The sequence below is a fragment of the Atta cephalotes genome (genome assembly GCF_000143395.1).
Source record: "Atta cephalotes unplaced genomic scaffold scaffold00002, whole genome shotgun sequence".
NCBI classification, from domain to species: domain Eukaryota; kingdom Metazoa; phylum Arthropoda; class Insecta; order Hymenoptera; family Formicidae; genus Atta; species Atta cephalotes.
In genome coordinates, this window is record NW_012130066.1 from 9,805,024 (window position 1) to 9,818,935 (window position 13,912).

Consider the following 13,912-nt stretch of genomic DNA (forward strand, 5'->3'; position numbering starts at 1 on the left):
GGAATTTTGTCTCAAATTGTCAACATTAGGAAAATTAAAGATTGAGCTCTTAGGAGAGCCCATTATGTTTTATGTAATACCAGATACGATCGGATTTATATTTGCATTTTTGGGCAACAAATTCTTGCAAGGACAATGATCGTCGATAGATATTGGAAATAAATGTTTTAATTACGGCAGCAAGATAATCCCGTTCGCTGAGTTTGTCGAAGTCGAAATTCTAGAAAGGAGTATCATTCCTTTCTACGTCACTGTGAAAAATTCGGTAAAACAAATTGGATATACATATTCCATTCATTACGCTGACCAAAAGCTTGTTTTATGGAAACGCAATTATTACTAATCGAAACGGTAAAGTTTATTTGTCTATTGTGAATATTAAATCAGAGAATGAATATATGACAGAGATACTATTTATCGAATTATAGGATTTTAATATTCAGGAAGGATATGCCGGCACCTCAGAAGGTGGCCGATTATGCTAATACTCTGAACTTGGGAGGAGACATCGAAAGGATGTGAAAGATGAATCAAGGGAAGACTCACATAAACCTTCAAGTGAAAATAATTTAATTGACAAGGAATATTGGTCCATGGAATCTGAATCTTACGGTGCTCGTGGAAACCGTGAAGTTGAACTCTACAATATTCGTAAAAATCGTGATAATAAAGAAATTAATTATGCTGCTTACGAAGCGGGTAATTCGATAAACGATTATGTTGTCAATCAGGACGGTCCTGAGGATTACGCTTCCGATGGGATAGGTAATCGGGAAGAGGATTACGCTGGCCAAGCGAGTAACCTGAGAGATCTTGCCGCTGATTGGTTAGATGATTCGGAAGCTGAACGTCGAAACCCGAGGCGTCTGTCATGAAGAATTTTGGCAGGAAACCGAAACGAAAGAAATTAAAGAAAATCAAAGTAAATTCACTAAAGTAAACGCTCTATGTGTTTTGAAACAAATAGCTGTAGTAATATCTCAAGTTCTGGAATTATTGATTAGATCATTTGAATGAGGAAAAAAAGGATTATACAGTCTCGTTTATTAGAAAAAATGTCGACAAATTTTATATTGCCGACGGAAACATTGGAAACTACAAATACAGCAGAGCATACGATTTATGTAGACAACGAAGTCTCGGTACATACGAAGCAGTATAAATATTACTGATACATAAGACGGAAATCGATAGACAAGTACGGCAGTTACTATCGGATGGATTGAATCAACTAGATCACGTATAATTCGCCCGTATGGGTCGTGCCAAAGAAACCAGATTCTTCAGGAAATAAACTATGGAGAATGGTAATTGATTACAGAAATTTAAATGAGAAAACTATAGGGGATGCATGCCCCCTGCTAAATATATCAGATATTTTAGATTCAGTTAGGAAGCACGAAATATTTTTCGGTATTAGATTTAGCGTTTTTCGGGTTTTCATCAAATTCAGATGTCCGCGAGAGATGCACCGAAAATAGTTTTTTCAACACCCTATAGATTATCAGTTTAAGAGAATGCCTTTTGGATTAAAGAATGCACTTTTCAACATTTAATGGATAACATACTTTTAGGTTTACAAGGAATTATTCATGTACATGGATGATATCATTATTTACGCGAGGAAACACCTTGAAATTTACTAGATTAATGAAACGATTATGGGAAGCTATTTTAAAATTTCAACCGGATAAATGCGAATTCTTACGTCGCAAAGTTGCTTATTTAAGGCGCAATGGCGTCAGGCCGAATCCTGACAAAGTAAAGTCAATAACGCAATTTCCAAAATTTAAGAATGCGAAGAACATTAAAATTAATTTTTAGGATTGACAGGATATTATAGAAGATTCAAATTTTTCAAAGATAGCGAAGTCATTAACGGATTTATTAATGAAAGACGCGATTTTTATATGGCAAACGAAATAGATAAAAGCATTTAATTTTTGAAATTTTCATTATGTTCAGAATCAGTATTATAATATCCAGATTTTACTAAAACGTTTTATGTAACCACAGATGCTTCTGATTACACTGGGAGGAGTATTAAATCAAAATATAAATGTAAGTCAAAAAATAAACGGACACAAATTACCTATCGCTTTCACGTTACGCGTATTAAATAAAGCGGAACTAAATTATTCAACGAAAAAGAATGTTTCCCCATAGTTTATTTATTGCATAAATTTTAGATATGTGTATGGACAAAAGTTTGTTATTATTAGTGATTATAAACTTTTAATATGGCTTCATTTGATTAAAAACCCTTCATCTAGATTGTGGAAATGGAAAACTACCGGAATTATAATATATAAAATTATAATACAACAAAAGGACATTTAAATGTAAATTTATGCTCTATCCAGAACCCTCCCATAGAATAATCATTGCCATTACGTGAAATCGATTCATCTTTAGATGAATTGTTGTTCTCTTTCCCTCGGAAAATGAAAAAGAACATAAATAAATGGAATCGAGAGAGATATTTCCTCTCGAAGAAAATAGTTCTCGCGAAATCATAGCACCAAGTGCGGTCGAATATACAGACGATAGAATTAGTACGACTAATTCGGAAAACGCGCCCGACGCATTTCAAGAAGACGTATTTGAGAAAGAAGATAGCGATAATGACGCAATTTATGAAGAAATATTTGAAGCAGATATTGTGCCATACGAGTTAAAAACTAGAGAAATTCTACACAAGAAACGCGCAAATATTAGAGAAAGCTGAAGTGATATGTACTACCATTGTGATAATTACGTAATTTTTATTTACCTTAACGACTCTCTTCGATGCGGGAGCCTTTAAATATCAGAAACGAGATCTTCTATCTCAGAAGAAATGAAAATCTCATGAGAGAGCTAAAATTACGAGTTTTTCGAAGACTCATATTTTAATTTCACCGATCAAAAATTAATAATCGTACTCTTGTAGAACCTCAGACATTAGACACTTGTTTGCAATCCTTAGTGAACGCGGTAATCGAATTAGACCTTTTGTCGTTTTGCAGTAAAACTAATATATTCGATGATTTACTGGAATTATGTATTAAAGCGAATTAATGATCATTTTTGCGATAAAACAGTCCAAATTATGGCTTGTTTAAATTTAGTAGGGATACTGATTCCCGAGGAACGCGAAGCTTTGATAGAAGAAAATCATGTTTCAGCTCATGGAGGTCATAAAGATATTACGAAAACTTATAATAGATTACGGACTAATTATTACTGGAAAACCATGAAATGCGATATACAGAAATTTATTTAAGTAATGTCGGCAATGTCAATTAAAGAAATTAACACGTGTTAAACGAAACAATCGATGATAATCACAGATACTCTCGGTTATGCGTTTGATAAAATATCTTTAAATATCTTTAAATATTATGGGACCACTTCCTTTCAGAGAAACTTTCCTCGAGAAACGAAAATAGATACATTTTATTTTTAGATAGAAGATCTTTTAACGAAATATTTAATAGCAATTCCATTTAAAGAAATGACTTCTGTTACTATTGCAGAAGCTTTTACCAAAAACTTTATTTGTATTATGCAGCCCCTAAGATTATACTTACTGATCAAGGATCTAATTTCATGTCCGAACTTATACGAAAATTAACATGTAAATTTAAAATACAACAATTCAAGACTACCGCATATCATTATCAGTCTAACGGATCCTTGGAATGACCACATCATGTTTTCATGGAATATTTGAAAACTCAAGTCTTTAAAGAGGAAGATTGGGATTATTATATTGAATTAGTTTTCATACAATACTAGCATACATGAAGGAACTAAATATTTTTCATTCGAATTAATTTTTGGAAGGATAACTCGGATTACTTTCCGCACACTCTCCAATTGAAGAAAATTTAACCTTATCCGGAATATTTAACTGATTTGTTTAATAAACTTAAAGATATGCAGATTCAAGCTCGCGAAAATTTGATTCGTGCAAAAGAAAAAAGTAAGAGTTATTACGAACAGAAATCTTAATCCACAGGAATTTGACGTTGGCTCTTTTGTGTTTCTCCTAAAAGAATCTAAAGGAAATTTGCAATATTGTTACCCTTACAAGAGCATGAAATTACTGCCTCAAAATAATATTAAGATTCAGATTGACAAACATTCTCGAATAGTGCATATTGACAAATTGAAGATGGCTCATTACGATCCAGGATAGGAAAATGACACATATTAATATTTTCTTCAGATGGGATTACCGAGACCTAACTTTCTTCCATTACTTGATCCAGTTGCTTGGCTCATTATGACAAAAAAATCTGCATTTTCATATTGCTGCAGAACTATGGGATTCATTAGAATGGGTTCAATGGCGCAGAAATATATTCTTTTTGTTGTTAGACCTATCCTCCATGAAGTTTCCCTCTCTCATTTTGTCTCAATAAATCATATAATTCCAGAATTCTCTTATGATCATTGCGGGATTAATTTGATTAAGGTCCATCCACTTCATAAGTGCATCATTTGTGCTCACACATCTCCATTTTCAATTATACGGCGACGTGACTAACCCTAAGTTATACGATCCTATTGTTATCAATGTGGATGGACAAGAATTCCAGCAGTTCTTCGTTATCATCCGTCGTTAAACCACTTGATTATATTATTAGAATTGCGACTGTATTTATTATGATTTAATTACTTTGTTTATATCGCAATTATATTAACCACAGTATATATGCATGATTAGAGGACATAAAATATAGTTATGATGCATCAATTTTATTATGAGTATATTAGTCATTATTATTAAATTATAAAAACAGTATAAAGTTACAAACAGTATATTTGAACCTAAAAAAACGACCAGCATTCTTTCTTTTCAGATTAACACATTATTTACAGCAATCTATATAACATTTGCGATTGACAAACAATTTTTTCGTCCCCTTCCATCTCCGTTCTTCACCTCTGAAAATGGAGGAGTATGTCAAAACGGTTAAGAATAGCGTTGGTGTACTTTGTCAGCAGTGATTGTGGCAGGCATACGAACCAATGAAATTCACTTCGTTGTGGACAGATTGAACATTCCTGAATATCCCTGCGATTTGTGCTGCAGGAACCTCATGAAACGCCCAGTTAAGTGCAATCAGAGCACGCACATCCATTTAATATTTTTAGCGCACGCTAGAGAAACAAAATCAATATTGCAGATTCTATATTTATAGATCACGAGGAACAAGACTTTTCATTTCTCGTACCTAATAATAATAATAATAATAATAATAATAATAATAATAATAATAATAATAATAATAATAAATGTCTTTTTGATGAACTATGTTTAATTATTTTCACCAGGTCATCATCTTTGAAGAAATTAATATACATATTTATTATTAAACGATTTATATGGAATATAAAAATAAAACTATAAAAAGAAAACTATAAAAGGAATATAAACTATAAAATTTATTTTCTAATTTGAAACAGTATCCATCTTTCAAAAACAAAAAAGTTCTGATCTTGGAAATAAAAAGGCCTAAGTACATCATATCAAAAAGTATTGATTTGTATGGGTTAAATATGAACAATTATTCGAAATCTGGAAGAAGGCAACAAGGATTATATTATAAATCAATATATTATAAATACATATCTATAAATACATTGATTTATTATTGAAATTTAGTATTACAAAATTTAGTTGGATAATTTAATTAAAAAACACATACGATGTAAAAATGCCTTAATTTTCAAAATATTAAAAACTATTATTGGGAGTACAAATAAGTTTCTGCCGTTTTTTATCAAAAATTAAACATTTATTACGAAAGAACGGTACATAATGTTTTATTCAAAGTAATGGCCATCGCTAGTCACTACTTTTTCCCATCTTTCTGGTAGCATGTGGATACCGTGTCGGAAGAACGCTTCATCTTTTGAGGCTATCCAATCATCGATACAATTTTTGATATCTTCATATGATATGAAGTGCTGCCATATGTCGATCGGAACAAGTGGTAATCGGAAGGAGCAATGTCTGGAGAATACAGCGGGTGGGATAGAACTTCCCATTTGAGTGTTTCTAAGTAGGTTTTGACCGGCGCCGTAACATGTGGTCGAGCATTATCATGCAGGAGGATAATTTTGTCATGTATAGTAGTGGGAGCGTTTTTTCTTGAGTGCTCGGCTCATCAATTGTGTTTAGTAGAGAGCCCCAGTAATGGTCTCGTTCGGTTTGAGCAACTCATAATACACGACACCAAGCTGATCCCACCAAATACACAACATGAGTTTTTTTCCATGAATATTCAACTTGGCTGTCGATGTTGAAGTATGGCCAGGTGATTCTCATGATTTCCTCTTCTTTGGGTTATCGTAGTGGATCCATTTTTCATCATCAGTGACTATACGATGCAAAAAACCCTTTCGTTTATGCCTGGCAAGCAGCATTTCACATGTGAAAAATCGGCGTTCAACGTTCCTCGGCTTCAGTTCAGTTTTATGGAACCCAATTCCCTTGCTTTTGAATCATTCCCAATGATTTCAAACGATATGAAATTATTTGTTGAGTCACTCCTAATGTAAGTTCTTTTTGCGTTTGGCACGAATCTTCATCCAATAATGCTTTCAATTCCGCGTCTTCGTACACTTTCGGCCTTCCGCTATGTTCTTTGTCTTCGACGTCAAATTTACCGTTCTTAAACTTTTGAAACCACTCACGACAACTTCTCTCACTTAAGGCAACATCACCATATGCTTCTACAAGTAATCTATGAGCCTCAGCTGCAGATTTCTTCAAATTAAATCAAAAGTTACCGCAAATGACGCTTATTCGGCTCAAAACTCGACATTTTCGTACAAAAAAAAATATATGATGCCGATACAAAGTCGCTAATATTTCAAGGTTATGATGTTGCCGGATGTCCAATCTTACGATATGTATGATGTCATTTTGCATCAAATAATTTTAACTATAGTTTATTAGTGGCGCCGTCTTTTGCAAACGGCGGAAATTATTTGTATTTCTAATACAATAATAAGTTTATGGAGAGCTAGTGTGAGAAATAAGCGTATTTTTTGGACCGACATATTAATGTGACTATTCTTCTTTATTCGTACGTCACGAATTTTTATCGTTAAATCCATTCGCTCAAGCAGAAAGATAGAAGGAAAGCACAATTTTTCATCGTAAAGAAAGGGAGCACGAGTTTTTACCATAAAGAAGATAGTATAAAAACACGGATTTATTGTAAAGAAGGAAAGTACGGGTTTTTATTATAAAGAAAAAGTAAGAAAGGTGTAAATATCAATCATGCGATTCACATTCAATCTCGCGAAAGCCTGCGATGAGTCTACGGATACACGACGAGAATAGGGTGCATTCATGCAACTTTCACACAATATGATTTGTGTTTCTCGTTTCGATGCATTCAATTAAGTTTAGCGTATCCGAGAAATAACATCATTGCTCAACAAGGGAATTGTTTACACAAAAAGCACTCTACTTCAGTATCGTTCATTTAATCGAACTCAAGTACAACAGTAGAGAAATAAGCGTAATTAATCTTATTCACTTTATTCACTTCCTATCTGTTTCACGAGATATCGCACTAAATTTCATATGAAAATAACAATAAGATCAATCCTCGATAATTCAATAATTCTTTAATAATATGTTTTAATCAATACAATTCTATATAATTCTTCTCTAATTAAATAGTAGGTGTATAAGCTTAAATCCGCTGTTTTTTAGTCCCTAGGAAGCAAAAACAAATTTATTCAAAGTACTTGCTCTCGCTAACTATACATTTTTCCCATTTTTCGGGCAATTTGTATATACCACGTCAAAAAAATTCCTCTTTCGAGGCACTCATCAAGCCATTTTCGGACGTCTTCGTAAGAATCGAAGTACCGCTCAGCGAGTGCGTGGCTCATCGATGAAAACAGGTGATAGTCAGAAGGTCTGGTGAGTAAGCGGGATGGGATAGCACTTCCCAGTTGAGTGTCTCCAAGTAGTTTTGGATCATTGTTGACGTGTGCGATGGTGCGTTGTCGTGGAGGAAAATCAGTTTGTCATGTCTTTTCCAATAATGCGGCCTTTTTTCACGCAGAGCACGGTGCAATTTGATCAGTTGTTGGTGGTAGCGGTGAGCATTAACAGTTTCATTTTACCAGATTTTAACAGCTCGTAATAGATGACACCCTCCTGATCCCACCAAACGCACAGTATCGTCTTCCGTCCGAAACGATTTGATCTTGAGGAAGATGTTGATGATTGGGCGGAATCAACCCAAGATTTCTTGCGTTTAGGATTCTGAAAATAAATCCACTTTTCATCGCCTGCCACAATCCGATGCAAGAACGATTTTCTTTTTTGTCTGGCAAGCAGAATTTGGCATGTGTTTTGGCGTCGCTCCATCTGCGTTCCTATCGTTCATGCGGCATCCATTTTCCGATCTTTGGACCTTCCCCATAGCATGTAACCGCATGGAAATGGCTGCTTGAGAAACACCCAATTGCTCGGCAAGCATTTTTTGCGATTGGATATCGTCCTCGTCCAAAAGAGCCTGCAATTGACAACCTTCCTGGGCCGATTTTCACGCTTCTTGTCACTCAGGTCAAAATTGTCGTCATTGAATTGGCGAAACCAATCTCTGCACGTTGTTTCCGATAAAGCATTGTCGCCATAAGCCTCCACAAGCATTCGATGCGATTCGGCAGCCGATTTCTTCAAATTGAAACAGAAAAGCAAAGCTTTCCGCATATGCTTTTTTTTTGGCAAAAAACTAGACATGATTACGAAAGAAAAAATGTATGTTGTTGTATGAAATTGCTGATGATGTGCATTGAATAATGTTGACAGATGTCAAAGACATAAAAAAAAGTGTGTTGTGTGCCCAGGGTAGCTTTGTACGCTCACTAATGCCACCTATGAGCAAACAGCGGATTTAAGCTTATACACCTGGTATATTTAACACTCATGAACCATACAACAACTTTATTTTACAACGAGCATGCATTACATCATTTTACGCAATACGCGCAAACATGTCACGACAAATTAGTGCATGCATACGGCTGTTTGCGTTTTCTACAACGTTCGACCTGAAAGGTCCGTTAGCTATTCGAAAGTTCGAAAACTGCTGTTTCGTTCTCGAGCAATATATATTCTTAATAATTTACCTTAATAATTACCAAAGCTTCATTTCCATAATTTCTCAGCAATTTCTCGTTGGATAACACTCGGATGGACCTTCGAGGTATTGATTCTTGAACAACAGGGAGGTCACCGATTGCTATTGCGTTCATGACAGAGAATCGGAAGGATGCTACATGTTAGCGGCTTGAAATTTCGAAATCTACGAGGGACAGCTCCGCTATATATACCTGTGAGTCACGAAGTGGGGACGTGCTTGAGCCTGCGCTCACTCGACATATTTCGAATTCTAGAATTTTCTAAAATGTTCTAGGACATTTTAGAATGTTTCGATTTTGATCGGATGCCATTTAATATCAAATATTGATTAAATTAATATCAAAAATACAAGATGATGGATAGAATATCGATTTATACATGCTAGAACTTTTGAAAAATAATTTCTAGTAATATTTCCGATGAGAAAGTTATCATTTGAGCATTCTAAGCAATGTAAGCTTGAAAAAATAAATATCTAGTAACAGGAATACATGTCTAGCATGGAGGTTAATCGAGTTTCTTCGCGCGTAATCTTGGAAAATATTCCTTTACAGTAGTAATAGAAGTACAAGGTGCGTCATCAAAATCCGAACGAATCAAACAATTTCTTTAAACAAAATGTTTTTAATGAAAAATTAAATATTACAAAAAATCCTTTTACATGGCACTTGGGGGATCCCTGTAGAGCACAATTATTCGATACATCCCCCATTAGTTTGAATGACGGCCTCTATTCTCGGTTTGAAACATGCACACTAATGTAGCACTATCCATGCTGACGAATGCTGCCTCAATAGAGATCCTTAATGACGTCACATTGGGATGCCGAGATTTGTTTGTGACTTCGAACTACGCTTTATATGTAATAGGTCCAAAGGATTTAAATTTGGGCTGTTGGGAGGTCAGAATTCCTTGGACCAAAACATATCGACGTTGTCTGAGAGTCAATTTTGAGAGAATTAAATGATTCGTATGAATCGGTGCATCATCCTGCTGAAAAACATATGGCCTTTCGAACGCCACAGTTTCCATCCACGGCTACACTACATTTATCAAAACGTGCAACGATTGTCCGCTGGGTCATCCGAAATCAGCGCTTGAGTCCTTTCAACGATTGCCAGGGATCTTCGCGATGCGTTCTTTCGAGTGACTCTTTCTCGCTGGAACCTTCGTTGGACTGTTCTAAAATCATATATTTTGCTAGAACGTCATAAATAGTTGATCTCCAACGAGTATCAGAGAATCGAATTATTTCCTGAGCGCAAAGGCTTTCAATGATTGCAAGTCTTCAATTATATTCCACACTTGATTTCAACATCGTGGACATTTTGAGAATATGTTTACTAGAAACAAGATTTTTTCGGACGCCAACAATAACCTCTGGCGGAGGCACAATATAGTCGAAAGTTTAAATTGAAATTTATCCGGATTTTGGTGCTATATATCTATAATATATATAATATAATAAAAAAGGAGATATACCACCTCTAATGTCGGTAAGACTGATTTCTGCTTTATTGGCATAGATCATAATTCGATGATGCAGATTCCAGCTATTATCGACTGTTGGTAAAACCGATTTCTAGCTTATAGACTTCAGTTATCGAAGTTATCGAAGAAGCAAGTTAGTTTTTACTTTATCGAGAGTGGAATGTTATTGACAATAACTGTCGATAAGTTTGACGCTAAAATTCGCTAGATAATACCTTTTTTAATGCGGTTTTTACTATTTTAATCAGTTTTTTTTAAATTTCGATGCATCTAAGGAACTTTATCGTGCCACAAGTAAAAATATTAATAATAACAAAAAATAAAAGATTAAAATGCAATAATTTTATTAATCAATAATACGGTTATTTTCTTGAAATTTATACATTGCCTTATGGCGACATGCTCAAACCAATGTATAAATCAATTTATAGACCTCTACATTGGTCGTTATTATTATCGTTTTCAACGATTCTCATAGGGTTCATAAATTAATATTAATGAGAATAGTCATACGAAGACATTGATGAAATAAAAAGTAATTAAGTAATCAAAAAGAAAAAATTAATGAGCGCAATATAATAATAGAAAAAGTGACGGAACGTCCCATGAAGCAATTTTTTTTTATGGAATTTTGACATGATGCTCTAATGCATTTTCGATGCGATGGAATTTTATACAATTTTGATGTAATGCAATTTTGGTACGATGCAATTTTATACATCTCAGTGAAGAAGCAATTTTTATGCTATTTTGGTGTGTTGCACTTTAATGCATTTTTGATGAAATGAAATTTTATGCATTTTTGATGAGAAAGCATTTTTATACATTTCGTTGCAATGTAATTTTTATGCAATTTTGATGTGATGCACTTTAATGCATTTTTGTTGCGATGAAATTTTATGAATTTTCACTGCAATGGAATTTTTATACAATTATGATACGATGCAATATAATACATTTTTAATATACTTTTGGTGGTATTCAATTTTATACACTTTTGTTGCAATGCAATTTTTATACTATTTTTGTGATGCATTTTAATACATATTTAGAGCAATGCAATTTTATATATTGGTACGTTTTTTAAATGCATTTTTGGCATGATGAAATTTTATGCATTTTTAATGCGTTGTATTTTTATGCACTTTTGTTGCGATACAATTTTTATGGTTTTTGTTGTGGTACACTTAAATGCATTTTTGGCTGCATTTCATAACTCACTGCCAGTACTAGCAGTACTGTATAGCCTGTTCCAAAGTTCATCACAGTAAACTATGATAGCACTACGATGAAATAATGACATCATCTATTTTGTCATCACTTCTGACTGCAACTACTGCGACTAATAAGATGCAACAAGCATAGTATAAAATGGCAAAAGACAAGATAATTCTGTTGGATGCTGAAAACAAAATAAGCAAGATGAATTAATATTAAGTCAAGAAAATGCTCAGAAAGCAAAAATTTTATACTTATCTATATATTATGAAATACAGCTTAGGTGAAATAAACGTAAAAACAACAGTAAATAGAGAACACTAACGTTTCTACACTAACCAATCGAGGTTTGATGTTTATACCTAATAATATTTTCAATACATTTTTAATAGATTTTGAATTTTAAATATATTTTTCATTTCTATAAATTGCATGTCAATTAATATCGGATTTTTTAAACAATCTTGAACTAAAGCTAGAACAGTGTTATAATTCTAAGGTCCAGCCCAGCTGTTAGCATTTTTTACTTATTGTTATATTGAAGTGTAATTGAATTTAATATTAAAAAAAATAATATTTGCAGATATGGAATTTGTGCTTATGCAAGCACAAAAACGTATGCCACAAAAAACTACAGGATCATAAGTGACAATAGGTCTTTTTTGTATAGCTATATATATAATAATCAAATTGTTTAAAATATATCTTATGTTAAAAATATATCTTATGCACAGATGTTACCGAAATCGTAAAAAGAACAGAAGAAGGCAATGAAGATATTACAAATCCATGTAGTCAATCAAATGAGAGTCGTAAGTAAATATTATTAGCCAGACATTTTGTAAATATGTATATGTAAATATTAACTGTAATTGTAACTATAATATTAATAGAAAACAGCAATGAGAATAATAGTTCAAAGTCATATTAGAATCATGTCGAAACATTATTATTAATTGCAAGCTACAAAGAAATAGAAAAAAATTTTACATCAGGAAAGATGACACAAAAATAATATTGGATTAAAGTAGCACAAATGATGCAAAAAAAAAACAATATTAACAACAATTATAAACAATATGAGCGCAAAAATGTTGTACGAGATATCAAATATTAAAACGAACATATAAAGCAATATATGATCATAACCATAAGTCTTGCAATGCAAGAAAAATGGGAATATTATGATGTGAGCATTTTTATCTAATAGACATATCATGCACAGTTATAATTATTATTTTTAGACGAATGTATTTTTTAATTTTTACTTCTTTTGTATAAATCCTTTTTTACAGGTTATGAATGAAATGTGCAGACGTAAACCTTGGGTCGAACCATTAGCTGAAGCTGGTGTGGAAATAAAAAATCAGAAGCTGACAAAGAAAATGAAACAAAAAGAAAAAGTATATAAATTTTAATATTAATCATTTCTTATATAATTTTTATTAATTACTTTTTATATAACTTTTATATAAAAATCCAGCTTGATTGTTTGGAGCCTTTATTTTCTAATTGTGTATTACTTAAAAAATACTTTAATATTGATTTATGTAACAGTACTTTTCTATATTGTTTATGTTTATATATTATTGTTTTTGTAGAGTTAAAAAGAAGGATTAATCAAATTTTTGAAGAATATGCTAATAAATGTTTCGAGAAAAAAAAGTTTAAACGAGAGGCAGCGGAGAAAAGACATACAGAAAAAATGGAGGTGCTACAACGAATGGAAAATTTTTTAGAAAAGATTATTAATAGAAAGATTGATATTACAATTTAAGAGAATAATTTAAGAGAAAAGATCTGTTAAATTTTTTAGCATTAAAAAAGATATATTAAATCAAATATATATTAAACTTTAGTTAAAAGAATATTTACAGTTTATAAATGAAAATCTAATTGAAAGAAACTTATAGAGATATTCATTTTTTTTAATGAAAGTTCCTTATTTTTCATCTGTTATATTAGGTGTACAACTTTGCTTCCGCCGTTTTTTTTCCGAAATTCGAGGCTTTATTGTAAAAAACTGGTTATACATTT

General features: G+C 32.7%; 1 protein-coding gene across 1 annotated transcript in view; it reads left to right on the plus strand.

Moving 5' to 3' along the window:
* The first annotated feature begins 12,460 nt into the window (after positions 1–12,460).
* The window catches only part of LOC105623781, a 14,511-nt gene continuing 13,059 nt past the window's right edge, over positions 12,461–13,912 (plus strand). Inside the window, 6 exon segments of the mRNA XM_012205161.1 lie at positions 12,461–12,491; positions 12,610–12,687; positions 12,960–13,047; positions 13,049–13,064; positions 13,171–13,225; positions 13,477–13,586. Coding sequence (XP_012060551.1) covers positions 12,461–12,491; positions 12,610–12,687; positions 12,960–13,047; positions 13,049–13,064; positions 13,171–13,225; positions 13,477–13,586 — 378 coding nt within the window.